The following is a 27,274-nucleotide window of genomic DNA, read 5'->3' on the forward strand; positions in this document are numbered from 1 at the left end:
TTATTCTTGAATCGAAAAAGGCAGCTACAGATATCAAAATCTTTGAAGTATTTAACAGAATTAAGCAATTATTTCTTTAATAATAATTTTAAAAATGCTCTTCCCTCATCAGTAACTCACCACCCATGGAGTTCATTCTAAAATCCTAACTTGTTACTTCTTCAAGGTAGACAAGTATCTTTGTGTGCACATATAGAGACGACACTTCATTGCACCTTATTTCCAACTACAGCTTTGTAGCAACCTAGACATTTAATACATATCTCTTTAAAGAAATTGGAGTGAATTTATTGTATAAAATTATGATTGGCATGGTACAGAAAAGTTCCTTTTAATGCACATTTCCCATTAACTTGTACACAAATATTACAAGTATCAAGCAAAATGCAAAAGTCTTAAGAACTAGTTCCATACTACAAAAGTGTTCACATAGTGAAGTTACTCTGGTTACAAAGTGTCATGGAAATAAAAGCACTTCAAAATACATATTTGGGAAATGTTCTTGAATAGTCAACACAACCTTAAGTTAGTTAAAAAAACGGAAAGAGAAAACCTCTTCATAACACTACCGCTGATTTAGCAAGATGGAGCAAAATTCAGATCAGTTCATTTATTCAAGGATTGTTCAACTCCAAGGAATAAAACACTTTTAAAAAGTTTAGTTAAGAAAGGGCTCAATCATACTGTGATGACAAATAACGCCATCAAAAGTTATCTGGCTCTCTTGTTTTCACACAGGAGCTGTCAGAGGCAGAGATGTGTAAATGAACACTTCCAGGTATATACAGATTGTCTTTTTAAAAAACAAACAAAAAGGGAGACAATCTGAACTTTGTTATTTAACCAGTTTAGTTCCTAAGGTCACAAGACCCAAGAACAGCCGTCTGCAAAGGATACACATTTAAATAACAAAATTGAATTTTACTACCAAGGAATGCTTAGCTGTCAAGTTATCCACGTACTGTACGTCCTCACAATAAGACTGCCACAGGTTATAAAATCTCTGCTTCCCATCTACCTTGAAGACATGCTGTTCTCTTGCTATTCTCAACAAGACGAAAATGCTTGGACCCTACAAACAGCCTTACAAAAAGGAGGCACAGTCATGTTTTGTTAGAAAATAACACAAAGACTGAAAGCATCCTCAAAAACTTACACAAAAATAACTACAAAATAAGTAATACATTATTGTTGTGTCAGATGACTTGTGTGTGTTTGAGCAATTGAACATTGGTGTGTATATCTACAGGAAACTCACACACACAACATGTCACCTTCAGGCATTATTGTTTTGCTTTTGCCCATACAGACATACATGCATACACACACACAGAAATTATTATCAGGTTATCCAGTCTGTTCAAATGCAGTGAAAAACAGTCCATAGCACGCATAAAAGGAGCATTATCCAATACAGTGTTGTCTTGCAAAAATGGAGTCAGAATTCCTGAGTCTCAGAGACATTACTGTCCTCCTCCATTACTGGATTATTTATTTTTCCAAAGAAAACCTCTAGTTTTCATTTCTTCACTGTGATGAAATATATAATAGATTGCATCTTTAAAAAAAAAAAGTAAAACTTTTAGAAAAAAACATACCAACTGAATTTTTAAAGCTTTTTAAAGGGAGGGAGGGATTTACTTATAAAATAAAGGCCACCTTCATGTAAGATTAGTAGTGTTATATCTCATAATTTTTGTTTGAAGGATAGATTTAGCTCCCTATTCTGGAAGCCTTATTACATGCAGGTATGTGAGCTGAAAAACATCAAAAATATTTATAAATAGGATTAACATGGAACAGCCCTTTGTTACAATCACCAAGGTGGTAAAACCAATTCAACAGTTAGTTGATTCATGAAGTTTCCTTCAAATAGTGCTAGTCACTGCAATCTATTATAACTTCTGCATTTTCCCTTTTCCTTTGCATATTACACAGTGTAACTTAAAATGTTATTTAAGAGCACTTCAGTCCCACAATGTAGGATTTAAGCTTGTGTGAATACATATGCATGGCTCTGCAACATTTTCAATGACTTACAAAAATACATTCAACCAAAATTTTATATAGGGTTCTCTCTTTCCCCTGCCCCCCCAGTCAGAAATGAAGGAAAAGCCAACTGGTCCCATCATTAGCAAAATAATACACTCCAAGGTCTGGAAGCAAAAGCACATTCAAGGATAACGTACATTGAATTGCGTACTTTCTCATTCATCTTTATCAGTAATAAAGTTCTACTGCATATAATTATTCAGCCTTATAAATAATGCTAAGCAGAAAAATATTTACCTCTGTGCTACTTTTCTCAGTTTATAGAAGCATTTCTCAGTTTATAGAAGCAAAGAAAATAAACAAAAAAAACTAAAGTGCAGACTACAGGCCATGATAGGCATAATAAATGACCAAAGGTGCAGCCAGACTTGCATTTACATCTTAAGTTACTTCACCATCTTCTGTTTTTTGCTAGAAGTCACTCCACGTGCAATTCAAGAGCTGGTCAGTTGGTTTGTGCCATAGTACAACCTGTAACCATTTGAATATTTTTTTTTTCAAAGCTAGTTGAATTGTCCATAGGTATTTCTAGGCAACAGCTTAGGTTCACAAAACCTTACTTTATTAATACTTAAAATCACACAATATTGACACCTCCCCCAGAGAACGCCACTGTCCTTTTGTTGCAGTATGTAGTTGAACCACCGATGCTCGGTTGACAGTCTTTAACGAGAGATGTCTTCATTTCCATCTCACACGCTACAATAGCCGCGTTCAGTTCCACTTGAGCTCGGTGAACAACGTAAAACATAAGTCCTATGCTGATAACAATCTGCAAATAAAACAAAGGAGTGATATAGGCTATATAAACTGTAAGCATGAATATAGAACAACTGTTTAGAACAAAACAAAGTCATCAATGTAAAGATTCATGGAGGCATCTACTGACTTAATACTTCATACACTGAAAGGCAGATGAACTTAACCAACAAGGGGTTCTAACTCAACGTATGCTGCTACTAGCATACCAAAACACAGACAATACATAGAACTTAAGTGTTAATTTGATTTTAAGATAGAGGTTGTTTGTTTCCATTGTCCCCCACATACCTGTTAGAAAGCAAACCCCTCACCATATCTCTTGGCAAAACTAACTCCACAAAAAAATGGCACAGTGTACCACTAGAAAGCAAAACTGTTTTCCACATACCATGTGAAAGATAGGTTAAAATTTTAATGGTTATCTGCAACTTGCCAAACAGCAGAGGCAGGATGATGCAGAGAAAAGGAAGTAAAACTTCTTGCCCTTGCCCCGCCAGCACAGAAGATTGCAAAAAGCAGCAGTGCTGCTTCTCAGATATCAGGACAAAGTAGGACAGAACCACAGTTTCTGAACAACTTACCTGTACGGGTTGTACTTGCTTTCTAGAGGATGGGCTCTGGGGTGGGAGGGATGTTCATTTTTTTGTTTTAGGAGGAAATATTATCCAAAAGTAAGAATTTTAGTTTACATTTTTTTTGCTCAGTATCGTATTAGAATTTTTTAAACTTTCACCATAGAAATCATCAGGAATAAACTGAGACAACTTTTGCTTAGAAATCACTTGTTTAATGACATTACCACGGACTACACTTCTGAGAGTCAGCCTTTGGTTTCAATAAAACACTGGTTACAGTCTTCTGAAAAATCTGAAAATCCTCCTTATAAAAATATAAATCTTCAAATAAAATCAAGCGGTCTCATAATGACAGTCCCTTTAAAAGAAGTAAAATCTTATGACTTTTTAAAAAATGTTTTATAAAACTAGCTGAAATCTGTAACTTTCTTTAAAAAAGAAAACAAAACATAACTTTATGTTCTGTTGTAAATAAACATAAGCAAAGGTCTGGAGTCCAAAATCTGAACTTCATTAATTGGTAGGGCTATGTTTTCCATGACATTAAAGACCACTTAAAACACCTATCAGCTTGGCATCAAAGTTGCTAGAATATTATAGAGTAAAAGGACTGACAAGTATGGCCATAGTATAATTGCACCAGGAAGGTGTATAGGAATCTCTAGCCCAACCTGCTGCTCAGAGCTGTGAGATCAGACCAGGTTGGTCAGGACTTTTGTCCAGTCGGGTATTGAAAACTTCCAAGGATGAAGACTTGATCACCTCTCCGGGCAGCCTGCTCCTTGCTTGTGGTAAAAAAAAAAAAATCCCTTCACTAATTCAAGTTACAGGATTCAAAAGATTGCCAACTAAAAAGTCAAAAGGAGACTATGGATACCATATTCTGAATTAATAGGAAAAACCCTATTCTAAGGGCTTACCCAAATATTTAACCTTGACTGGTTTGAGATATTACTATCAATAGCCTCAGTTCCCTAGACGAATAATTTAAAAATACACACACAGACAACCACGAAATGTGAAGGATTTTACAGCTGTTTACTAAGCCGAAGTCCCATCAAAGCCACACAGCGAGGCAAAGCACTAGGCAGATGCCTGAGAAAAAAATGGGAGAACATCAGTAATTCCTCCACTAATGGGCTCCCCTTGCCTTACCCAGTCAACTCTTAAGAACTGCTCTCAAGGTGGTGAGCACTTCTGTTCAAACATTCAACTCACACTTACCTGAGCAAGTTACACTACACTGGCAACCCATATAACCATGAAGAAGAGTCAATGTCGTTATAAAAAAAACTTTAAGGGGGGGACGACACAGGAACAACCACTAAAAACTACTAACTCCTGAAATAACATTTCATGACTAAAATGAAAATGGATCAAGTAACCACTTATTTTCAATTTGATATATTGAAGTTATTTACCTCACAATTGCAAATGCATTTTTAATACTCAAACCTTTCTATTAAGCCTATAAGTGTGTTCCGTTTAAGATAACGACATATAAATAACACAAAACAACACATAAATGTGTTCCATTCCTAAGTTCCATTTAAGAACATACAAGTTTCAGGAGGGTGATGGGTTAAAATGGTTGTAGAGTTAGCTTTTTATCTTAGCATTGTTAAACATCAGCCTTGCGATCATAAAAGGAGGAAGATAAATGACTGCAGCATGAACTGCAAGTCAGCAAACCATGGTAACTGCTGGTCTAACACAACCTGGAAGTGCCAACAATGTCAGATGAGGTTTTAATATATAATCTCATTCTGATATGTTCATTACCTTTATGTTTACAATTGTCTCCAACTTAAGGCTTATCCCCAAGATTTACTGACTAATTATTTCATCAGCTAAGCTCATCAAAAGGTACTGTGCACTGCTGATGAATTTACCTCCTTGCAAAATTAGGATATTTCGATGTAAGCATTAGTAATATGGTATTTCCACAGTACCTTTCATCCTAAAGACCTACACAAAACTGAAAGCGTTTGGTGTTAACGGTGAACATGGCACAGGTTCTGGGTCAAAGCACCCTAAGCGCACAGACTTTTGTGTAGGGGTGGTTTGACAAGTCTAAAATTCGGCAGGAGATTACCACAGAGGGCACCAGAAGAAAAATTAACAGTGCAAATTGTGGGAGAAACAGAAAAAGAGAACACTGAGCAAGCTCTGCTTTGTATCACACGAGGTATGACAGAATTAAAGTTTAACGGAAGAAAACAAAACCAAAAGAAAGCAGAACATTGGAAACCTGTCCGTCTGGGTTATCAAGCAGTCATTAGGCCCATGAAAAATGAGTGTCATCTCAGTTTTACGCAATCTACTGAAAATACCAAAGTTATAAATTAAACACTTCTCAAACACCTCCTACTTTTCAATACCATACACCACAGCTCGGCTCTCAGACTGCAGGAGGTCAGCTGCCGCAGACTAGGGAGTTGTTATGCCAACAGAGAGCAGCTCCTAATACTTGAGACAAGCAGCTGCCCCACACATCCTATAGCCCAGCTCTTTTATGCTAGAGGCTCTACAATCTCAAAGAGAAACCAGCAGTGCAGAATCTCTACATCTCATAGACGTTCCTAAGAGCACGGTCTTCAAAGTGAAGATTCAGTGACTTGAAGAGACAATGCTATAGGTACGAAGCTTGCCTACTATCTCCAAAAGCAAAATCCTATCTCAAATCCCACCGGTACGGCTGATGAGCAAGAAATAAAAGGGATAAAGAAATGTTCCCAAACACAAGTAGATGACTGTTTCCAAGAGTAATCGCTTACGAAAGTGGACACAGAGTGACATTACTGCTACCAAACTCTATGAAATCCCTCGTATTAACTTACCTGTAAACTGAATATAAAATAGCCACTAACACTTTGTTCTGCAATCACGTCCTCCATGGTACGCAAGGTAGTGCCCAAGTATGAGTTCAGGAGCTGAGTAGGAAGCAGCCCAACTGAAGAAGCCATCAAGTAGCTGGGTAGTGACAAATCTGTAACCTATTAAAAAAAAAAAAATGTAAGAAGCCACAGCACAACCTACATGTGTAACCCATTAGACTGCCTCTCCCAGAAACATCTGTGCCAAAAAATAAAAACAAACTTTTTACTGTCAGAGAATACAATAAAACAATATGTGGCTAGTTTTCATCTGGCTTTTTTAAAGTTACTACATTTTATTTAATTTCATCGTACATTAAACAACATCTCTGTGCAAAAGTCATAAGTAAGGATGCAATTACACCGTTCACTTAAGACGTTTATTTCTTCATGGTGAACAGAGCCCTACAATTTATGAGACTGTGAAGAAAGTACTTTACCAAAAGTGAAAGTCCAAAGCAAAAATTGATGTATATTATCTATTTTCTATGGGTTTTACAGGTATGGCAACTAATAAAAGAGGTAATTGTTCAAAATGTCACTGTACTAAATAAGATCGAGGTAAACAGAATGGCAGATACAATTTGCCTCTGCAATGGAAGTTATATAGCTCATTAAAATATATATGTATATATATATTATATATATAAGTGTCTATAGACATATAAATAGACATCATGAAGATTCTCTACCAAAGGTTATTTTATATCAAACTTCAATGAGTGAACAAAACAGTAAATATGACTATAGCTTTTGTTAGTTTTTCCTGGAAAAAAAAAACACATGAGTAACACTTCAAGATATCGTCGTCTCTTTGCTGAGAAATTTCTGTTTGTAGTCCATATGTGGACAGTTTACATGGGACAACTTACACAGCACCAGCTAACTTAGTATCAGCAACCACGGAGAATTATTAAAATCAAGATCCAAGAGTCCAATATATATTTATGCAAGAAAATGAAAACAGAATGAAACAATGGGTTAAAAATAAAATGCCTATAGAAAAGGCGATTTTGAAACAAGCAGTCTAATGAGTTTTCTAGACTATTCAGTTGATCAAATAATAATAAAACAAGTTCTAATTAAGAACAGCTCCTAACACTGGGAGTCTACATGGAAATTATTGACCTTGACAGTTCTGTACAATGATGAAGACAAGAGAATAGCAGCGGAGTTATTTATTTCATCATACTATTCTTAAAATAACCTTTGATTACTATAAAAGTCACAATGCTGGATTCTCACAGCTCTAAGCACTATGAGTGGAAAGTTTTAGGGAGAAGGAAGAGCAATGGAGGAGGAAAATGCAATGGAGCATGAAGATCAAGAATAATTCATGGGAATAAGATCCAGTAAGCCAATTCCAATCTTCACGCTGTAAATTACAGCTCCCATGGACTTTAATATATATCAGCAAGACAAATAATAAATCTCCTTCTCTACACAAGTTTAATTTAGATTTCTAATGAAAAAGCACTACATGATCATGTCAGAACTTCATATTTGACTGATGCTTTCAAAACAGTTAAAAAAAAAAATAATCATAGTAATCTGGGCCATGTAATAGGGATGCATAACCAAAACTTCCCTTATTGCCAAGAGAATGAAAGAATTGCTATTAAAAGTCTCAAATATACTAATGCTGCGGCAAGATTTGCTAAGTAGGACACTGTCATTAGATCTAATGGAGCTGGGAAACTTCCCAAAGATTGTTTTAACACTCCTGGGCACCTCTTTCATTTCTGAATATGTATTAAGGACACTCTAGCTGCAAAGGAGCGTGTTTGCACATCTGTCCTAAAGCATCCAGACACCCTGGGCCACGAGAGAGACTGCTTCCAAATGAAGGAGAGGCTGCCAACAGACACGTTGGACTGTGATTTGTGCACCCCACTAAAAGGAGAGATAATGAGAGGAAAGAAAGAGTCTGTAGGTGTCCTTTTAACTCCTGGTTTGTGGGGTTTAGATCTACATTAGTATCCCTTCCCCCTGAAAGCGTAGGAAACAGATGGTGTCCCCACCTGAAAAAAATGAGACATTTTCAGTAAAACTTACACGTTATCTTATCTTTCCTTCTGCAAACCTGTACCTGTTCTAGAGGTCTGCCAAACTGCAGTCTGTGTGGCCACACCGCCAAACAGAGGCTCCTAGGACTCTGTTTCTAGGGAGAGCTCACTTCAGCAAAAAAATAACAGCAAAATCACAAAGCAAGCATGGCTACATCTGTGTTACAGGCTGCAGCAACATGTTAAAATAAATTTAAGAACAAACTAACGGCTCTGTTAACAATCGTGTTAAACAGAAACTCTCCCACTGAGCCCTGGACAGGCTGTGTCTGATAAAAACTTTCGTGCTTTCTTTGCAGCTGACCCCTTTGGTTCATTTCTGTCAAAAAACAAATGCTTGTGTTGGGATGCTGTTAGGGGGTCACATGCCTCTGGGGACTGCAGCAGACTTCTCTCCCCTCAATTCATGAGTCCACATGTTTCAGATCAGGTAGGCTTAGCAGCTGAGAGCAATGGACAATTCTGATGTTTTTCACTTACTCAAAAAAAAAAAAAAGGTACAGAATAAAAACAACCAGAAAAATAGCTACCAACTCTCCAACAAGCAAAGTAAGCAGGCTGCATGTGCCTGCAAAGCACTTAACATTTTTTGAACTCTCACTTCACAGCGAAATATTAGTGAAATGTTTCTGGAACCAGAGGCATTCGCTTGGACACTAAAATATTTAGGCAGCTTACTTCTTTTATACAATATCCCTATCAGAAAAGAAAAAAAAAATGAATTTTGATCTAGGCTACACCAGGTACTACAGATAATCAGTTTGCACATACCTATCACCAGGGAGCCACTAGCTGGAAGGAGGTGATAACCTGCATACCGTGCCCCCGTGCAGACCTACCTTCAAAACATTCGGAGATGCAGAGGGGAGAGGGCTGTGCGTGGGCAAACACTTCAGTAGGAGCTATCAGCACAGCACTGGCCACCCTGGCGGCATGTTACAGGATCAACAAATAAGCAAAACCCACTCAAAGAAATATACGAACATGCTTTCATTTTACAAGTCCCTAGGTTTTCCAGAAAGGCGTGTAAATACATTACTCTCCTGCTCCCAATACTCAGTGCTTTCCCAGAGAAGAGCAGAATGGCCTCAAGGAGTTTGTGTCCGCCTGGTAAAAAAACTAAGAAGAAATTCCTTTTTCTTAAAAAGAAATTTTCTACTCAACACTGTTTCAAAAAATACGATCCTATCACTAGTCAAATGCCAGGAAGCTCTCTTCCTTCTTCCCATAAATTTCGCCGCAATTGCAGCTGCCCACAGTGCTCAGCACACGGCGTGTGCCAGCCCTGCAGATGACCCCTCTCACCTCGAGGTTATCACTTAGTCCCCAGACCTCATGTGTCACTTCCTCCCTTCCCTTTCATTCAAGTATGCTCAGTCTCACCAGTTTACTTATAAACACGAATACAGAAAACAAGCATAAACTAGACTGCTGGAAAATTAAAAGATATTTAGGTTTTCTAAAGACTTCAGTTCACTCTTTTTTTAATAATAAGAATAAACCTTGTCAAATTCATTGCTTAAGTTGTGAGCACAGGGAACAGACGGATGGCTAGGATACCCCAAATCCCCTTACATTTTAAATTTAAGTAGTGCATTAAGTTTGCAAATAAGTCAGATTTCAAAGAAATCACAGCTAAGTCTTTGCTGGTAGACTTCTGTATTTCACACAAACCTTAAACTTGACTCAAAGTGAGAAACAGCTTTGGAATCCCAGATTTGGTGCAACATTGTTATTTTTCAGTAATGTAGCAGTTCATGCTAAACATTCTTAATTAAAAATTGAACACTGCATTATTTGACTACCCTGTAAAGTAATAAATCAGGAGTAATAAAAGCAACTCCCCAAACTAATTTTAGCAGGCAACATCCAAGTTATTTGACTTGCTCAATAATCTAGTTTCATCTCATTTCCTATCTGTTATTTTTACACCGAAACCTCAGTAAGAAAATTACTTAGCTCACAGTGCTCCGAGAACACAAAATACTGATTTACAGCATCATTATAATATTACACTGGCCTGACTACTCCACTGAATTGTTTCCAGACATAGCAGAATGGTTAGGCCCGGAAGGAAATCATTTTAATTTGGTAATTCTCTGGTCTTTTCAGATGCAGCGCTGCTGACTACTTCAGGTGAGACCCAGGAGCTATGGACAACTGAGGCACAACAGCTCCCAACTATTAAAAGGGTCCCAGTGTAAAAGCTTCATCAGGACCCTGTGCCTCGGGAGGGTCCCAGGCAGCGCTGCCTGCCCTGCTCCCCACTGCTCTCATCCCACTGGCCATGCCTGTCAAAGCATCCTCAGTCCCTTAACAACATAGATGAGTACATAAAACATAAATGAAATGAGATTCTTCTCATTCCTAACCAGGAAATGGTTAAAGGATCTACTTAAAATGAAGTAAGTGGCTACAGCTCTTGAGACTAATGCCCCAGCACCCGCATCTGCTGTTAATTTTATACGCAGCAATGGTTTCTTTGGTGTGCGGGGTAAACCCTGAAAATTCTGTGGATGAACTAGCTTAAGTTCTGCTTAAATAAGAAACTTGGTATTCAGTAACCTCACTTCAACCAGCTGATTCTTCAAAATTAAGCAAGCACTTCAAAATCAGGACTGCAAATGAGGAAAGTGTGCCGTAAGAAAGTGGCAGACCAAATTGTTTGTTTATAGGGTCTTTTCCTTAAAGCACATAGGAGTTACTGTTAAACATTAAAAATATTTCCCAATCTGGTGTGCTTTGTTTTGATTTCTCCGATTTAGCAGACACAACCGAGGCGTACTACAGCCTGAAACAGATTCTTTAGACAAAGCATTTGGGAAGAGCTGAGGTCTGAAATTGGCACTTCATCAACAGCATGAACTCAAAAACATATACACCGTGTCCTTCCTTACTGTCTCCTTTAAGATGATCAAAAAGGACAGAAAGATTGCAAGTTTTAAATAATAAATTACTCATACAGTATGCATCTATCTTCATCTAGAAGCAGGAAAGAAAAGCAATCCAGCCTCTTGCCAGGCTCATTTGAACTCACTTTCACTGATGTACCGAACCCCTTTTCAGCTCTGTGTCCGTATCATACTGCTCTGCCCAAAATACGCTGCCTCTTTCACATGCAAGGACTTAACACCATGTATGGATTTGCTAGATGCACACTACATGCATCAAGTAGAGACAGAACTTTAATCTGTCCACTACTTTCTTTGCAATGCAAACATTTACGTTAAGTAGGTTAGGGAGTAGTTTAGGCAAGGCTGCTTGAAAATACAACTTTTCCTCCCACTCGGATCACTTTACAAGACACAAGCTGCCAAGTCCTTCTACAGATTTTGCTACAAAGCATCTCGGTGCATCCTCCCAACGCTTAAGCCTCAAAAGGTGGCGAGCAGACCGTAACTCTCAGGCAGTGCCACCGAACGAAGTGCCTTGACAGCGTGCCTCCTCAGGAGGACATGCGGCGACGCTAGCAGGAGGCACGGGGGTCAGTTTTACCACCGCTAAAGGAAACCGAGGCTCCTCGGCTTCCTCCAGCCGACCCCATGCGGGACTCACCGCGAAGACGGCGTTCTGCAGCCCGAAGGGGATGGGCGTGAGCCGCGCCAGGGCCACCACCTTGAGGCCGCTGCCGCCCTCCACGACGCGGACGACGGCGCTGAGCGTCGTGCTGCCCTGGATCCTGGCCAGCGCCCAGCGGGCCAGCAGCCGCCTGCAGGCCACGTGGGCCACCAAGGTGCCGACGAGGACGCCGAGCACCATCAGCCCCATGCCCAGCACGAAGCCGTAGAGGTAGCCGGCGGCCACGTTGAGCAGGATGTAGCCCCAGCCGCAGGGGAAGGACACGACGATGAAGCCGGCGGTGAAGAGCAGCACTCCGGCCAGGCTGTCCAGGCTCTCGGCCCAGAGCAGCAGGTCCCGCAGGTACTGGCGCACCAGGGCCAGCGAGGCGAAGCAGAGCGCGGCCAGCACGCACACGCCGAGGCAGCTCTTGCACCAGCAGGTGCCCAGCAGGCAGCAGGAGCAGCGCCAGCCCCGGGCCTCGGCCAGCCCGGCCCCTCCGCCGCCCGCCTCGGGCAGCTGGCACAGCAGCAGCTCGGCCGGCGCCAGCCCGCCCTGCTCGCCGTAGGGCCCCAGCAGCAGCCCGCCGGCCCCCGCCGCCTCCGCCGGGACGAAGCCGTCGCCGCCTCCTCCTCCTCCTCCTCCTCCTCCTGCCGCCGCTCCCCGCCTCCCCGCGCAGCCCGCGGCCAGGGGCGGCCGCTCCCTCATCGCCCCGCCATGGCCCGCTGCGGGCGGCGGAGCCCGGCCGAGGGCCGGCCGGGGGCGGGGAAGTGGCAGCGGGGAGGGCGGGAGGGAAGGGGCCGCGCTTCGGCTGCTGCTTCTCGGCCGCCGCCGCCGCCGCTGCCGCCGCCGCCGCTGCCTTCGCGCTGCCTCCCCTCGGCCGCGCCGCCCATCTCCCGCTCGGCTCCGGGAAGCGCCCGGCGGAGCGGCCGTGCCGATGTGGCAGCCCCGGCGCCGCTCAGGCAGCGGATGGGGAGGAGGCTGCGCTCCGGGGGCGGCGGCAGGCAGCGCCCCGCTCCGCTCCGCTCCGCTCCGCCGCGGGGCTCGGCGGCAGGCAGCGCCCCGCTCCGCCCCCGGCCCGGCCCGGCCCGGCCCGCCCCGCTCCCATCGCATCCGATCCGGCCGGGCGTGCCCCAGCCGGGCGCGGGGAGCCTCCGGAGCCGCCCCCTCGGCCTCGCCTCACGGCCCGGGGCGCCGCCTCCCCCCGGCCCGTGGCCCTCCGTCGGCCCCTGCACGCCCTGGGGGCTCCTCGGCCCGCTTCTCGCAGCCCCTTGGTCATGGAGGAAGTTTAACTGGGGGGCTGAAGCCGGCTGTTTTCTGGCAGAAGTGTGTGCTCGAGGAGACTCTGACTAGCCGGTTACTCCCAGACCCCTGGGATGTGTTGGCTGTTCATCTCCTCTACGTGAATGGGCTTCCGCAAACGCTCCATTTTCTGCCTCTCCACAAAGTAGAGACACCTCTGCCAGGCAGCATTTGGGGCTTTGGGGTCACAGCAGAGCCCCAAATGGGGAGCCAGCGGCCTCCAGCAGGCCTGGGGCATGCACTGACCCTGCAGGCGGCATCTCCAAGCCTGGGCACCCAAGGGGACTTCTGGCACAGTCGCATCCTGCTGCTTGCAGAAATGAGGGCAGCCAACTCACCCGGCCGCTCTTCGTGTGCCTGTAGGCTCCGACACACTTTTGGATGATTTGTGCTCGACTTTTGAGCTGCTGCTAGAAAAGAATGGAGCGGCCTGAATAAGCAGGGAGGGCATATTTTGGATGGGTGTTTTCTCAGAAGCCTCGCCTCTGCACGCAGGCTTCGCGCTTCGCTATTGCTCTGGCGTTACTAATGATAGCAACAGCACAGAGCAGAAAGGGTTCTGTTTTCTTTACAGCATTTAAAAGTACAATATGCTCCGGTGGAGTTATATTCTTCTGCTGGGAAATTTACCAGCGTATACAAAACGAGAATGTGTGTGGGAGTTGTAAAGGTTAAAAGATGATTAAATAAAAAAAATACCCAAATCTCAAAATGAAGAACGTGTCTTGAGGAACATACCACAAATATGTTCACTTGCAAAATATGCCACCACAAATGATATAACCTGGGTAATCCAACAAATCAGCCTAAGAAAATGACAGATGTCTTTGAGCACCACAGCAGAATGAAACAATCCTGGCAGACTGTACAGCAGGGAAGCTGCAGATAAATACCCATGGCATAATCTGTTGTGTTTTTTTTTTTCTTTTTCCTTTTTTTTTTTTTCCCTGTTATCAGTATCTGAATATGATTTGATTTTGTGTGTGCTCTTTTCTCATGATGTAAACACAGGCAGGGTGTATATCCATAATAACGGCAAGAAAACCCAGCATCCCTGCTCATGAAGGATGATGGGCATACTTACCTTCAGTAAGGCAAACTGGGGAGAAGTGGTAAGGTAGGTTCAGTAGAATACCAAGAAGACAAAATATTAATTTCTGATTTTATACTAAGATCAAATATTCCTTACAAGCAGATTCAGCTCGTGTATATTTCTGTTCAGTACGCTTGCTTCCACAGACAATGAAAAAGCCTGAATGGAGATGTCTTTCAGAGTTGCATACTTTATGCTGCCCCTATATTTCTCCATTTAAAGCACATAACCTTGTGCTCAGAGCTGTCATGAATCATCTGCTGCCACTCCTGAAGGTTGCAGGGTTCTGTATTTATAATCGCAGGAAGCAGATCTGAAAAGGACCACAAAATTGTACGAGTAACACAATGGCCCACCTCAGTTACAGTGTTGACATTAGACTCCAACCTATAAAATTATTTTATCTAGGTCATTAGTGGAGATTATTCTACTGTCCCTACAAGGATGAAGGATGGAATTCCTTGATCTCACCCACTGCCTGCCTCCCCTAAAATGGCTAATCCTGTCATCGTACAGATCCTTGGAGCAACAGCTCAGGAAGCAAAGACAACACACAGCCAGATTTTGGATGAGCATGGAGCTGAAACATCTCTGGACAAACATCTAAGCGAGGCCACGGGGGGATCAGCAGGAGCCCGGCAGAACTGGGAGTCTTTCCTGCGTGCAGAGCCAGTGCAGCCACAGAGCTGAGAGGCAGCATCGGCTGGCTCCTGCAAGTCTTGCCAGCATGCCTACTTTCTTATCATCTGAAGGGACCAAAAAGCGACCTCACCCTTGAAAAACTGCCAGCTGCTGGGCTAAATGGTCTGCCTTTCAGACTTACTAGTCAGTGAATCATAAAGTATTCCTATAGCAGAGATGAAGTAGTTGCAGTGGACTGATGATATAAGAAAGGCAAGATCTGTAAGGGAAGGCAGTTGTCTTTTGATAGACCAATCACTGTACTTTTTTTTTTTTTTTTTTAAAAAAAAAAAAAAAGAAAGAAAGAAAGAAAGAAAACAAGCTATTGAGCACACTGCTCCTGGACACTTTGTGCTCCAAAAGGTAGCTTTTTTTTTTTTTTTTTTCCCCAAGTTAATTGATTTAGTAAATAATTTCCAACAAATGTTGTCTAACCCGTTCTTTAAAAAAACACTTCTGGCCTTGTATGCCTCAGAAATTATGTGAAGTAGTCAAAATAAAAGTTACAGATTTAGTACATGTGAGTTTAAATATTTACATTACATCAATTGGGACTGCTCCTTTACTTCCTCATGCTGAGGTACTTCATCAATCATTTAAGGTAATTTTTTTCCTCTCTTTATATTTTATTTTACTATTTGCCAGCAAATCAATTTGAAACCTGCTTCAAGAAAACATGTTTCTATAGGAAGGTGCTCTCATGATGTGGTATGTTGTACTGGATATTGAAGTTGTTTCATCATGTGAGTATTCTTCCAGGCCCGTGTTGTAAGTCCAGGATATTTTTGTCAGGAGTAACTGCTTTTTGACCCCAGCAAACTGATTTTGTCACCAGAAGTACCTCCATCTTATCTGCAGTGTTCCTTGTCATTTGTCCTCCACGTCCACGTGGAGGAAGGAGCACACACTTTGCTCATGCAGGCAAGGCAGATTTTGCTGTTTAACAGAGGACGAGTTGCAAAGAGTTGGGGGAAAATATTAACAAGGAGCAAGCTATGACCAGAGGAGGTATTCTGGTAGACCAAAGTAGGTCCACAGGCTCCAGGCTGGGCACCACTGATTTAGCCTGTTCTGGCAGGAATGTTACATTTGCATTCACAGCTTTGTCAGTGAATGAGAACTATGCTAAAGGATAATGCTAAAGGATAAAAAGCCATCATGTAGCTTTATATGAGATTTTTTAGTTATCCAGTGAAAGGTGATAGTTTGGAAGTTGTGTCAGGAACAGGAGGTGGAAGAACAAAAACAACACTATTAGCACATTAGGATCATCCATTTGTTTTTTGGACAGATATTGATCAAGATATAGCAAAGTTTGCATGGCTTTGACATGGAGTTATTTAAATTTTTAAATAAAAGACATAAACATAAAAAATAGAATACCCATAAAACTCAATGAATGTGCCCATAGAGAGTACTATTTGTTAAGCCGTAGAGTGGGAATCCAGACTGTTATTTTGCAGCTTGATTGATTAAGTGTCTACATATAGGACTTGAAACTATTACTTTATTTATAGTCCCAGCCTCCCAGCTGAGTGCCATACAATCATGTTAAAAACATTCAATAATTTGATATACTGTCATAAACTCCTATAATTCAGAAACTTGATGCATTTTCATATGTTTGTACAGAAAACGTGGTTAATATAGCAATTTTACAAAAACAAAACAAAAAAAAATCACCCACATTACAAACAGATTTTTTTAGAACTCTATGTATAGGCATGAAAGAAAATTAAATTCATTATGCAATGTGCTGACATATTTACACTGAAGGGAAGATTCTGAGACATCACTCTGGTGTTCGATATTATATAAATAGTGCCAGAGCTTAAACAAGTCCATTTCACTTGTAGTATGGAAATTTGTGGTGGTTTACAGAGTATTCCTTAGAGTATCCTAGCTGAGAAAGAGTAAATGAGAAATCTAAAACTTTGCTATACATAAAGCAAAAATACAGCAATATGCTTGGTACATTTATATCTGCTTTCAGCTGTTTCAGTAACAGAAAACTTACAATAATTCTTCTTAAAGACTCACATGGGATTTTTTCTCACAAAAGGATATCCTTAGGTTTATAGAAGAAACTTCCGCCTATTTTTCATCCCATGAGATGACTGCTTTGTTGCCAAAAGACCCCATTAGTCAGGGGCAGTTGGTGTAATGTAGTGCAGCTAGCCAAAAGTTTGGAAGTCGTGAAACTGGTCTTGAGGACTAGGCTAGCATTGGCAGCCCTAGGAAGTGGTAAGCTGTGGAAGAAAGACCCTTATTATATTCATACTGTCTTCCTGAATTGTACTGCGCAGAAGTGGGATGTACCTCACAGTGTTAACCATGGAATTATTTACTTTAACTGGGGCCACAAACAGGGAATCTATGTTCTCACGCAGCAGAATACCTGATGCAGTTCTTGAGAGTGCTAATGTTTAGAAATGTTGTTTTGCTTGGAAGGTGTTCTTTCAAAATGCATTTTAGAGGACATGAAATAACGCCCGGTGAGCAAAGCATACTTAAATAGGTAACTGTTTTAGCAAAGTAATTTGGTGAGGTTCCTTACATACAATCTCTTCTCCACTTAAAAGTAACTAAAAGAAGAAACATATCTAAATGCATACCATAGTCAGGACACTTTTAATGGGAGGAGTTTAGGAAAATGGAAATGTTAACGTATCCTTTGTACCACATTCCCATGCTTCCATGGCTTTCTAGCAGCATTCGTTGCAACAAGCTATCACATTCATTTTGATACATCTGCAACACTTTTAACTCAATCCCATAAGTAAAAGATATATCTATCTCATTTCAAAACATACTAGACTGAGTTGCAAAGCAAAGAAAAATAGACTGCATTTTCACTGTTTCCATGGCAAGGGTATAGTTCTAGCAGGTTATCAATTGAAGGTCAATTTCTCGTTATATTTTTGGACTACTGATTTTTGTAAAAGTATTTACCATTAAAGGTTAACCCAAGATCCAAAGATTCTGGCTTAACAGCACAGTAATATTTGACTGAGTTTTCCCGTTAAGCTTTTTCCTGTTAAGCTTTGTCAAGCAGCTTTAACATTAGTTTCAAGGCAGCACTGAAGCAGAACATCGTATTTGAGTTTGTGGGTTGGATAAACAAACACATATTTAAGAGTTTGCTGGTACAAAGCAGGCCATTGATCTCAGTTGCAGCAGTCAAAGATCAGAAAGAAGCTCAATGGATTTATTTTTTATATGTTGTCTTGATTTATAATTAGCTTTTAAGTAGCAAAATTTAAGGAGCTCTTTCCCATCTTTGTTGTTATTCCTTTATCTGAGAAACCACAATGTGGTAAATGCCGGCAGGCATTGAGCTGTTTTTTATGCCTCTGAAGAAGGACGAGGATTGAAAAATTTCCAGTTTCTAAAATCAATGGCTTCTTGTCTAAGCATTACACTGTATCAGGCAGTGTTACTGCAACAAAACACAGTTACATCAATTTACATGTTTACAATCCTGGTTGTAGTATATCTATTAAATTATTTGTTTTCCTTAGTTTCCAGCGAGACAAAATAATGAGTACAAACTTCCTCTGAGGGTACATTCATATTTTACATTAGATACCAGTGGAAAAAAAAAAAAACTGTTTGAAGCCTCATTTGCTTCCCATTCTAATTATTATGGTCCTAGCCCCATGCAAAAGAGCGTTTTAACTTGAAGCCCTGTAAGTCAGAGTTCAGCAGGCAGCCTGACCCTCCTCTGCTGTGTTCAGAGGAGTGGCAGATTATGGCTGAGTTCAGAAAATGGTTCCCAGTCTCTTGTAAGTGTTCTCACCTCTTAAGTGCTGAGACTGAGACATGGAAAGTGTGGAAGACCACTTCTTGCCAGCTTTTTCTATGATCTGGTGTCCACACAGCTACTCTAACAGCTGGGATCACGAACACCACATAGTTGAAAGAGCAGCAATCCATTAGGCTCAAAATAAAGATTTTGTTAAAGGCTTGGAATGTCCTCTCTTTCTTTTGAAGCATTCAGTAGTCCACAGCAGGCTTAGCAAGCACTCAGGAACTCCTAAGAGGTGCTCCACATCAAGCAGCTTAGGAGACAGACATAGAATACAAACAATATGGTTAATAGATGAGTGAGAGAGAGCTAACAGGACTTAAAGAAAATATGTTGATAGTAAACCATGTGAAAAACGGCTGTGGTTTGTTTTTTCCTTTCTTTCTTTCTTTTTTTTTTTTTTTTTTTTCCATCTCCCTTAAGTCACAAAAGGTGCTGAAAACACAGAAATGCTCTTTGGTAACTCTATATGGAGTCACACATGAGAGGCTACAAGAGACAGCACTGAGGGACAGGGGCTGTGTCCCTCTCTCCAGCCCCAAAGTACTTTGTCCAGGGCACCCTCCATGTGCCCTTTTCTGTACTTGAGGGCAGATTTTCCATAATGAGGAGGAACCTGCAAGGCTGAAAGAGACAACCCTATACACAGTAATTAAGATTAATGTGTTTGAAAAATATGAAACCTGTGTACAGAGCAGATCTCTATAGGGCACACAGCTTATGCAAGTAGGAGTCCAGGTGCATGGCAATTTGGACTTTTGAAAACAAACACTCCCAAATTGCACCTCTTACTCAGCTCAACAGGGCTGGAATAGCTGTGTTAAAAAAACCTTATGACATGTTGAAACTACTTATTGATTCTAAGATTGACTTAAACTGCTTTAACACTGATACCTGAAAGCATGTGTTTAAACTAAGGTTATTTAGTAAACCTGGTTTAAATGATGTTGTTAGATAAAATAAAGTAAAAAATAAAAATGGACACCAAACCTGATCTTGCAAAGACTTAACATGACATGAATTTTAGTCGTATAAGGAGGCACTTTGGTCTGCCCTCTTTCCGCAGCCAGTAAAATTCAAATAAAAATTGTAGACAGTTGGATACAGCATTACTAAACAAACAGAAAAGCTACATGTCACTGATAGGCGTGTTCAGGCACAGACTTCCGCAAAACTTGAAAACATCCAGAGGTTTCCACTGCTGTGCTTTACAGCTCTTCTCTTCTTCGGCTTGGACCTTGTTAGTGTAGGTGGTTGGTAGGATTTTTAAGCAGTCTGCACCATTGCTGCTCAATCTTTATTTAACAAACTTCAATAGTTTCCACTGGACTACAACAAATCTTTCAACTGTCTGACTTTCCTGTATGTTGCTTTCCCAAAACACTATATAAGCATTTACTGTTGGATTTATTGCCTCCATCTGTCCCTTGGAGCACTTAAAATTACCTTTATAAAATATGCATGCATTAAATTAAGCACATTATACATTTGAATGAATCTGCTTTAAAGTGCTTTCCAAGTCACCAAACGAAATAGGCAGCCTGCATACCCAGCTACCCCTTTAGAAAATAAACGCATCAGCAGCATACCAAAGATAGCCCAGGAAGATGTTCTCAGCCACTAAATGCAGTTTTTCCACGTTATTCCTCCCAAAGAAACACAAATTATTATACGACCCATTGTAGCAAGTCCTAATTTAGGGAGATAATTTCTTCTTCATTGAAAGTGCACCTTAAAAGCTTTCTCCAACACTGGCCCGGCTGTCTTTAAAAAACCTCTGTGTAGGAGGTAATGCGTTTGCTTGATGGTTTACTTCTTGTAAACAGAAATAGAAATAAGGCAGAGGGGTTAATTTAGACACAAAGTTAGTTTGTACAAAAACTGGGATTTGAAATCCCAGTAGTTCTTTTCTCCTATTACACAAATTTAATTTTTGTGAGTTCTTTTCCTTAACAAGTTCAAAGATGAATATATTTTTTCTTTCAAAAGAAAGTTTAGGATTCTGCACCTGGGCAACCCTGGCTATGTGTACGGACTGGGGGATGAGATGCTGGAGATCAGCCCCACGGAAAGGGATCTGGGGATTTTGGTCGACAGCAAGCTGAACATGAGCCAGCAGCATGCCTTGGTGTCCAGGAGGGCCAGCTGTATCCTGGGGTGCATCAAGAATGGCATTGCTAGCTGGTCAAGGGATTGTCCTGCTCTGATCTGCGCTGTGCGGCCTCACCTTGAGTACTGTGTGCAGTTTGGGGTGCCACAACATCAGAAGGACATAAAACTATTAGAGAGTGTCCATATGAGTGTTGTAAAGTTGGTGAAAGCTCTAGAGGGCAAGACGTATGAGGAGCGGCTGAGGTCCCTTGGTTTGTTCAGCCCAGCGCAGAGCAGGCCGAGGGGAGGCCTCATGGCGGCCTGCAGCTCCCTCATGAGGGGAGCGGAGGGGCAGGCGCTGAGCTCTGCTCTCTGGGGACAGCGACAGGACCCGAGGGAACGGCATGGAGCTGGGACAGGGGAGGGTCAGGCTGGGTGTTAGGGAAAGGTTCTGCACCCAGAGGGTGGTTGGGCACTGGGACAGGCTCCTCAGGGCAGTGGTCATGGCACCAAGCCTGCTGGAGTTCAAGAAGTGTTTGGACAACGTTCTCGGATGCATGGTCTGATTTTTTCAGGAGGTCCTATGGGGACCCAGGAGTTGGACTTGATGATCCTTGTGGGTCCCTTCCAACTCGGGATATTCTATGATTCTATGATTCCATGATAAGTTTGTGCAAGAAGAAAGCTCCCTCCAAATTTCTTCATATTTCTGTCAGTTTGTTTAAAAAATTCTGAAAACACTCTAGTTTGTATTCCTTTGTGAAATAACATTCTTTAGTAATATACAGATATATCATACTGCTCCATCTTTAGGAAAATATTAGCTTTCACCATGATGTGTGGTCCCAGTAGTAACGCTCAACAACATCCTTTATTTCCTCTTTCCAGTCAGTAACAGTGGGAGGTTCTATGTTTTCCTTCCTCCGCTGTCTCCTTCCTGGCATTCTGCCTATGGCCATGGGGTAGCAGGCATATATTACTTCTTCAGGCAGTTATACCAGCTACTTCAGGCACGCATAGCTCTTCCAATTAAGTTCTCCATGCCCCTTAGCAGCTGTTGCTTCTTTATCACTTTTCTGCCAGATGGACAGCAGGCACCAGTCCTGAGCCAGGACCAGCTGAGATGCCATTCCATCCTTACAGCAGAGGCACTGTTAAATTCCACACTGGAAACTGGATAACCTAACCAGATATATTTATTTTAATTACAATCTAGTTTCACTCTTCCTTATTTGTGGTAATAATAATTGTCTGTGAGACAGGACTAATTTTGTACTAACAGAAATACTGAAGAGCCATTACATAGACATGTACATATAATTCTTTAATGGGTCCTGAATGCAAATCCACACCACTTCAGTACAAAATTTACCTTAATCTGAAGCATTCCTAATTTTGTTATTTGTGCAGTAGGCCCTCTCAGATTAGTTTTACATCTAGAAAGACATAAAAGAATGTTGTTTAAAAAATATTTGCTATGAGAGTTACATTTTAAAGCACAAAGCCAATCTCACCTCCTCTAAAATGCACAAAATATCCATAAAACAATCATTTGATAGGAAAAAAAAAAAAAAGAAAAAAAAAAAAAAAGAAAAATCACTAAAATGTATTTGGATTCGCTTTTAATAATTTGAGCAAATAGTTACAATGTGAGATGCCAGCATTATCCCTCAATACAAAGCAGACCAAGTTACACTGCTAAACCGAATATATATACTGCCATGATAATCTGAAATACATTGTATTATTGAAGGAACTAGTAAGCTACTTGCTAATTATGACTGGAATAAGACTATGGCATGCTCTCCTATGAGCATTTCCATTCCACAATAACATATTGCAGTTAAAAGAAAGAGGCTGTGGTGCCTTTTTTCTTGACCTATGAAGTTATGAATGTTTTATGTATCACTGGTCCAAGGTGCCAAAAGAACTGCTGGATTGCTGCAAAACCATTTACTTCCTCACAAAGCAGATGTTGTAAGCCATTTTCTCCTAAATCATTTTCTTGATTGTATCTAGACACACACTCCAGCAATGACAGAGACGTAAATTACCTCTGCTCTGAATTCATGGGCAAACTAACTTGCTGTCCCTCAGGACCTCAGCTACCCTCAGGGGTAGTGACATCACACGTGCAGATGTCCCAAGCTGTCAACACCCAATCCAATTTATTTTGCTAATTCCAATGCATTTTGTGTTACAAACGCAAACTACGTGTCCGGCTTACACTTGGTTAATGTGCTAATAGAGGTTGGCAAGTGTGGAGGAGGATTATGCCTTTCTTATTTGCATGCATGTCATTAAATAGATTTAGGATTTGGTTTGTTTGTTTGTTTTTCTTTTGCAGTAGCTATTATTTTTTCCCTGGATTTTTTTTTCTTTCTTTCTTTCTTACACGGAGGTAGAAATTAAAGTATTATGGATCAGTTCCATGAAGAAATGAGAAAACTGGATGTGAGGTATTGAGCTCCTGCAGAGATCAAGTATCTTGGGTCTGTGTAAGACCTTCAGTTTTTGTGATTTCTCCCTCACGTTTGCCTAGTTGCACCTTCCTTTAAAATTTGTCATGTACTTTAAACTTTCAACCCTTCAGGTGCTTCCTGTTATTTCTATACCCACTTGTCCATTTGGCCAAAGGTAAAAGCTGACTAAATAGCTGACTACAAAGCCGACTTAGGTAATACCTTTGGAGATGGTTTCAGAATTAAGACAACTGATCATAAACTCAGTGGGTAGTGATGAAGTCAATCCCAGTAGCTTCCTGAGAGATGCGAGAAGCTGTTTGCAGTTATCCTTTACAGACACACCAAATACAGGAACAATTCATTGCATTGCCCTTTGGAATCCATGAGGCATTCATTTACTTTTTCTTGTCTTGACTTTATTTAGCATGTTACTTAGCTTAGTTCAAGCAACCCCTTCCTATCTTTGTCGGTGTTCCTTTCTCTCAGAAACCACAGATGGTGTCCATTGAAGATAATCAAGTTGGTCAGGTTTGATTTAGCCTTGGTAAATCAATGCTGACTGCTCCAAGTCTTCTTCTTCTCCTTCATGTTCCCAGAAGGCTTTATTTGCACTGTGTGCCTCTTAGAAAATATGCAGAAAGTATTTCATCAGAGTATATTTTTTTCATTGCTGCTACACTTTTCTCATCACATATTTTATGATACAATACATAAACTATGAATAAATCATTTCAACAATATAAAACAAACATAGGGAGGGCTGGATCCAACCCTGATCCAGATCTGGGCACTGGGCTGTGTGTGAGCCTTCACATTGTGCATCTGAATTTGTGTGCCATGCAGGATGAAGCTAAGGACGGATGGGAAGGGAGATGGCAAAGGACAAGAGCCACACAAGCTGTTCCCCCTCCCTCTCTTGCCACCCTGCTTCTCCCAGTAAGCCCTACCTGCAGGCTGTTGTCCTCACACTGACAACTCTTTCCCTAAACAGATAACAAAATGAAGGAGGGAGGTTAATAAAAAGACTATGCAACGAGTAGTTACATAGCTGAAGAGTTGATCTCATTCAATAGAGCATTACGACATCTCTAGGACAAGTTATCCTCTTTGACATTGGTGGTTTCGCATGAGCAGAAAAGCCAGGAAATACAGCACCAGTCAGGTGGCTTACTAGTCTTTAATGTAACAAAAGGCTGCTTCAACAACTGGCGTAATAAAGTAGTTTTAATTCCACTGCAGCAAGTAACAAAGTTTCTAATTATGAAGAATTATTTAGAATTTTCCCAAAGGAATTATTTTCAAAGACTGCTGGACATTCTGTCTAAGAGCCCCTTCTAACCTGTTACACTTAAAAGCATTCCAGTTTCTCGGGTGTGCTGCTCAGGGGACCTCTTTTTATTTTATTGGTATTCACTAGGGAAAATAAGCAACAACCAAATCATAAAAGGGTTGTTTTTTTATTATTTATCATTACAGCAACTTGCTGTTGCTAACCTCACTGGGAAATTACATGGCAATGGTGATGACTGGATGAGTTGAGTATGGTTGACTGAAGCTGGGAAAATAATCAGAAGTCCCATGGAAGCAAACAAGAGAGAAACTTCAACAAAATGAGAGTTTAATGGGAGTTTTAGAAAGCATTCTATTTTCCTCTCTTTTTTATTTTTTTTTTATGGGGGGGGGAGCACAAACACCTAACGCCTTCATGATATACGTTGATCTGCACAGTTTTGACAGGGCTATTTTCAGAGCCTAGAAGGCCCTTCTTTCTGTGTGAGAGGGAACAGTCTGCACTTGCCACCCCTGGAAACAAGTGTGGGATTCACATTTCACCCAGAGCTCCCAAGAAAGTAGGTTCACATGTGTAACCTGCATTTCTTTCTGATAACTTAAAAGCAGCTGTTTTCAAGCAGTTTGTTAAGAAAAGTATAGAGTAGGTCACCTGAGTTTGGAAAAAGTGAATGTATACCCTGTATAACTGGACAATAAACTACTCGTCCACATGTCAGCATTTTGATCAGTGCAAAGCAAGTGTAAGAAGCCACAAAATATTTCTCCACTTATTTCCTGCCCTTTCACAGAATGCAGCTGTCCCTGTGGTTTGGAAACCTAAGCAGAGAAGGAAGCTGTGATTTCAAAGCAGCACAATACGAGGGAGACATTTGATGTGGCAACAGGGGACTGATGTGCCTGCAGGTCTGCAAAAGAGTGAGAAAGTTGCCCTGCTGTTATGAGACCCTTGCAGATTCAGCACGTTTGTGGCAAAGATCACCACTACGTGGTCTGGAACAGAATCTGCGTTACCAGGAGAAGAAAAGAAGGAAAATCTGGTCTACTGAGGGGACAAACAATAGAATCAAGATTTCTCTTATCTCAGAGCTTGAGTAAGAGAAAAATGTGCCAAAGAATGGTGAAGACACTGAAAACCAAGATCTCTCAGAGCAGAAGACAACCATGCATGAGCATTAGAAGAAAACCATGCTGGAGGGAGGCCAGTCAGCCAGTCCCCAGCAGACCTTTGCGTTTGGGGGATCTCAGGAAATGTCTGAACTTCGCTGTTCTTCCTCTCTGCAGGGGCTGTACCACATTAAGCCTCACTGAAGTCCTTTCAGGTATAAATTACCACCCAATATGATTCTCCATTTCCATTTTTTTAATTAAATTTCTGCGTACTCTGAACTAGCACAACTAGTGCTCCTATTGCAGCAGTTACACTTTATTTCCTATATTTCTGCAACAGGGCAATTAAAACTTACAGAGAAGTGCTCAAACCTATTTTGAGTTTTCTAAGTCATAGAGATTAAATTTGGAAATGTTATTACACCTTGCAGCTTTGCTTCACCTTTTTTTTTTTTTTTTCCTGAACAAGGCTTTAAGACAGCAGAGCCTCCTGCGAAGGAAATAATCTCATCCGCCTTCTGAATTGAACTACATAGTCCTGTTTTGGTGTGGAACAGACTAAAATTAGTACTGAACTACTAATGTAACACTGAAATAAACTCCCCAGAATACGGAGATGACTTGTAAAAATTGGCTGGAGGCTACAAGGCTACTATTGCAGTCGTACAAAAGAGCCTGTACATCTTGTACAGCTCTAGCAAAGGGCAGCAGTGGAAAAGAGAATTTTCCGAGAGCTTGTTTTGGACATCACTTTTCAGTACAGCTAAAAACATATCCAAAAATAAAGGAAAAAAAATAAGATTAAGTTATGACGTTATCATCATTAAGACGTTAATTCAGTAATGGAATAGGTTAAAAATAAAACAGGAAATTATTCTTTTGTTTCCTGAGCTTTTATTAGCTAGCCAGTGCAGAGCAGGTCCTGGAAAAAGACACTTGTTTAACAGTTGGGCAAGAATCAAGAGATAAATTTGAAGGCCATCTCCTTTGTAACTTTCGTGACAGACGCAGCACACAGTATGACTCCTTTAAAAGTATTAAAAGTCAATCAATTGAAAGATGCAGGCATACCTTTTAGAAGAGGCTCAGAGTGAAATTAATCTGCCAGAGCTGTTGTGTCCCACCATAATTTATTCTGGCTGTCCACATGTGGTGTTCACTACATCAGCATGCCAGTCAGATTTTCTCAGAGAGCATATTATTAGTCTTTGCCCTTTATGAAGTCTTGGTTTTAGCTGTGTTGTATACAATACGAGCCCAAGACCTCATCAAGGACACATCCTCTATGGATCTCCCACAGGCCAGCAACTTTGGATCTTTGGAGACTGAAATGTCCATTGTGATTCCCTTGTTTGGGTCGATTATGATGCCCTTGACTGGGTGTGTACACTGCAGTGGGTGCAGATACTCACCTCTTCGTGGAGCTCAACTTCTAATTGAATTGGGCCAGGTGCACAGGTGGGAAAATACACTAGGATGTTGCAGCCTTAACTCCCTTATCATGAGAGATTTGGGCTGTTGGGAGCAGAGAGAAACATGAATGAG

The 27,274-nt window shown here is 41.2% G+C and overlaps 1 protein-coding gene and 1 long non-coding RNA gene across 2 annotated transcripts; both read right to left on the bottom strand.

The window, feature by feature from the left end:
* Nucleotides 1-233: 233 nt before the first annotated feature.
* Nucleotides 234-13,451, bottom strand: TMEM64 (transmembrane protein 64). Its single transcript, XM_013172370.3, is given in 6 exon segments — nucleotides 234-2,824; nucleotides 6,230-6,385; nucleotides 11,887-12,547; nucleotides 12,549-12,772; nucleotides 12,774-13,206; nucleotides 13,438-13,451. Coding segments are annotated over 6 exon segments (1,683 nt in total). The 3' UTR covers nucleotides 234-2,629.
* Nucleotides 13,452-23,729: 10,278 nt separating this feature from the next.
* LOC106030651 (uncharacterized) lies at nucleotides 23,730-26,939 on the bottom strand. Its single transcript, XR_007167626.2, has 3 exons — nucleotides 26,801-26,939; nucleotides 24,277-24,312; nucleotides 23,730-23,950 (listed from the first exon to the last, which is right to left on the bottom strand). It is a non-coding gene; the product is annotated as an uncharacterized lncRNA (long non-coding RNA).
* Between the last annotated feature and the right edge of the window lie 335 nt (nucleotides 26,940-27,274).

The sequence above is a fragment of the Anser cygnoides genome, chromosome 2 (assembly GCF_040182565.1).
Source record: "Anser cygnoides isolate HZ-2024a breed goose chromosome 2, Taihu_goose_T2T_genome, whole genome shotgun sequence".
Lineage (NCBI taxonomy): Eukaryota > Metazoa > Chordata > Aves > Anseriformes > Anatidae > Anser > Anser cygnoides.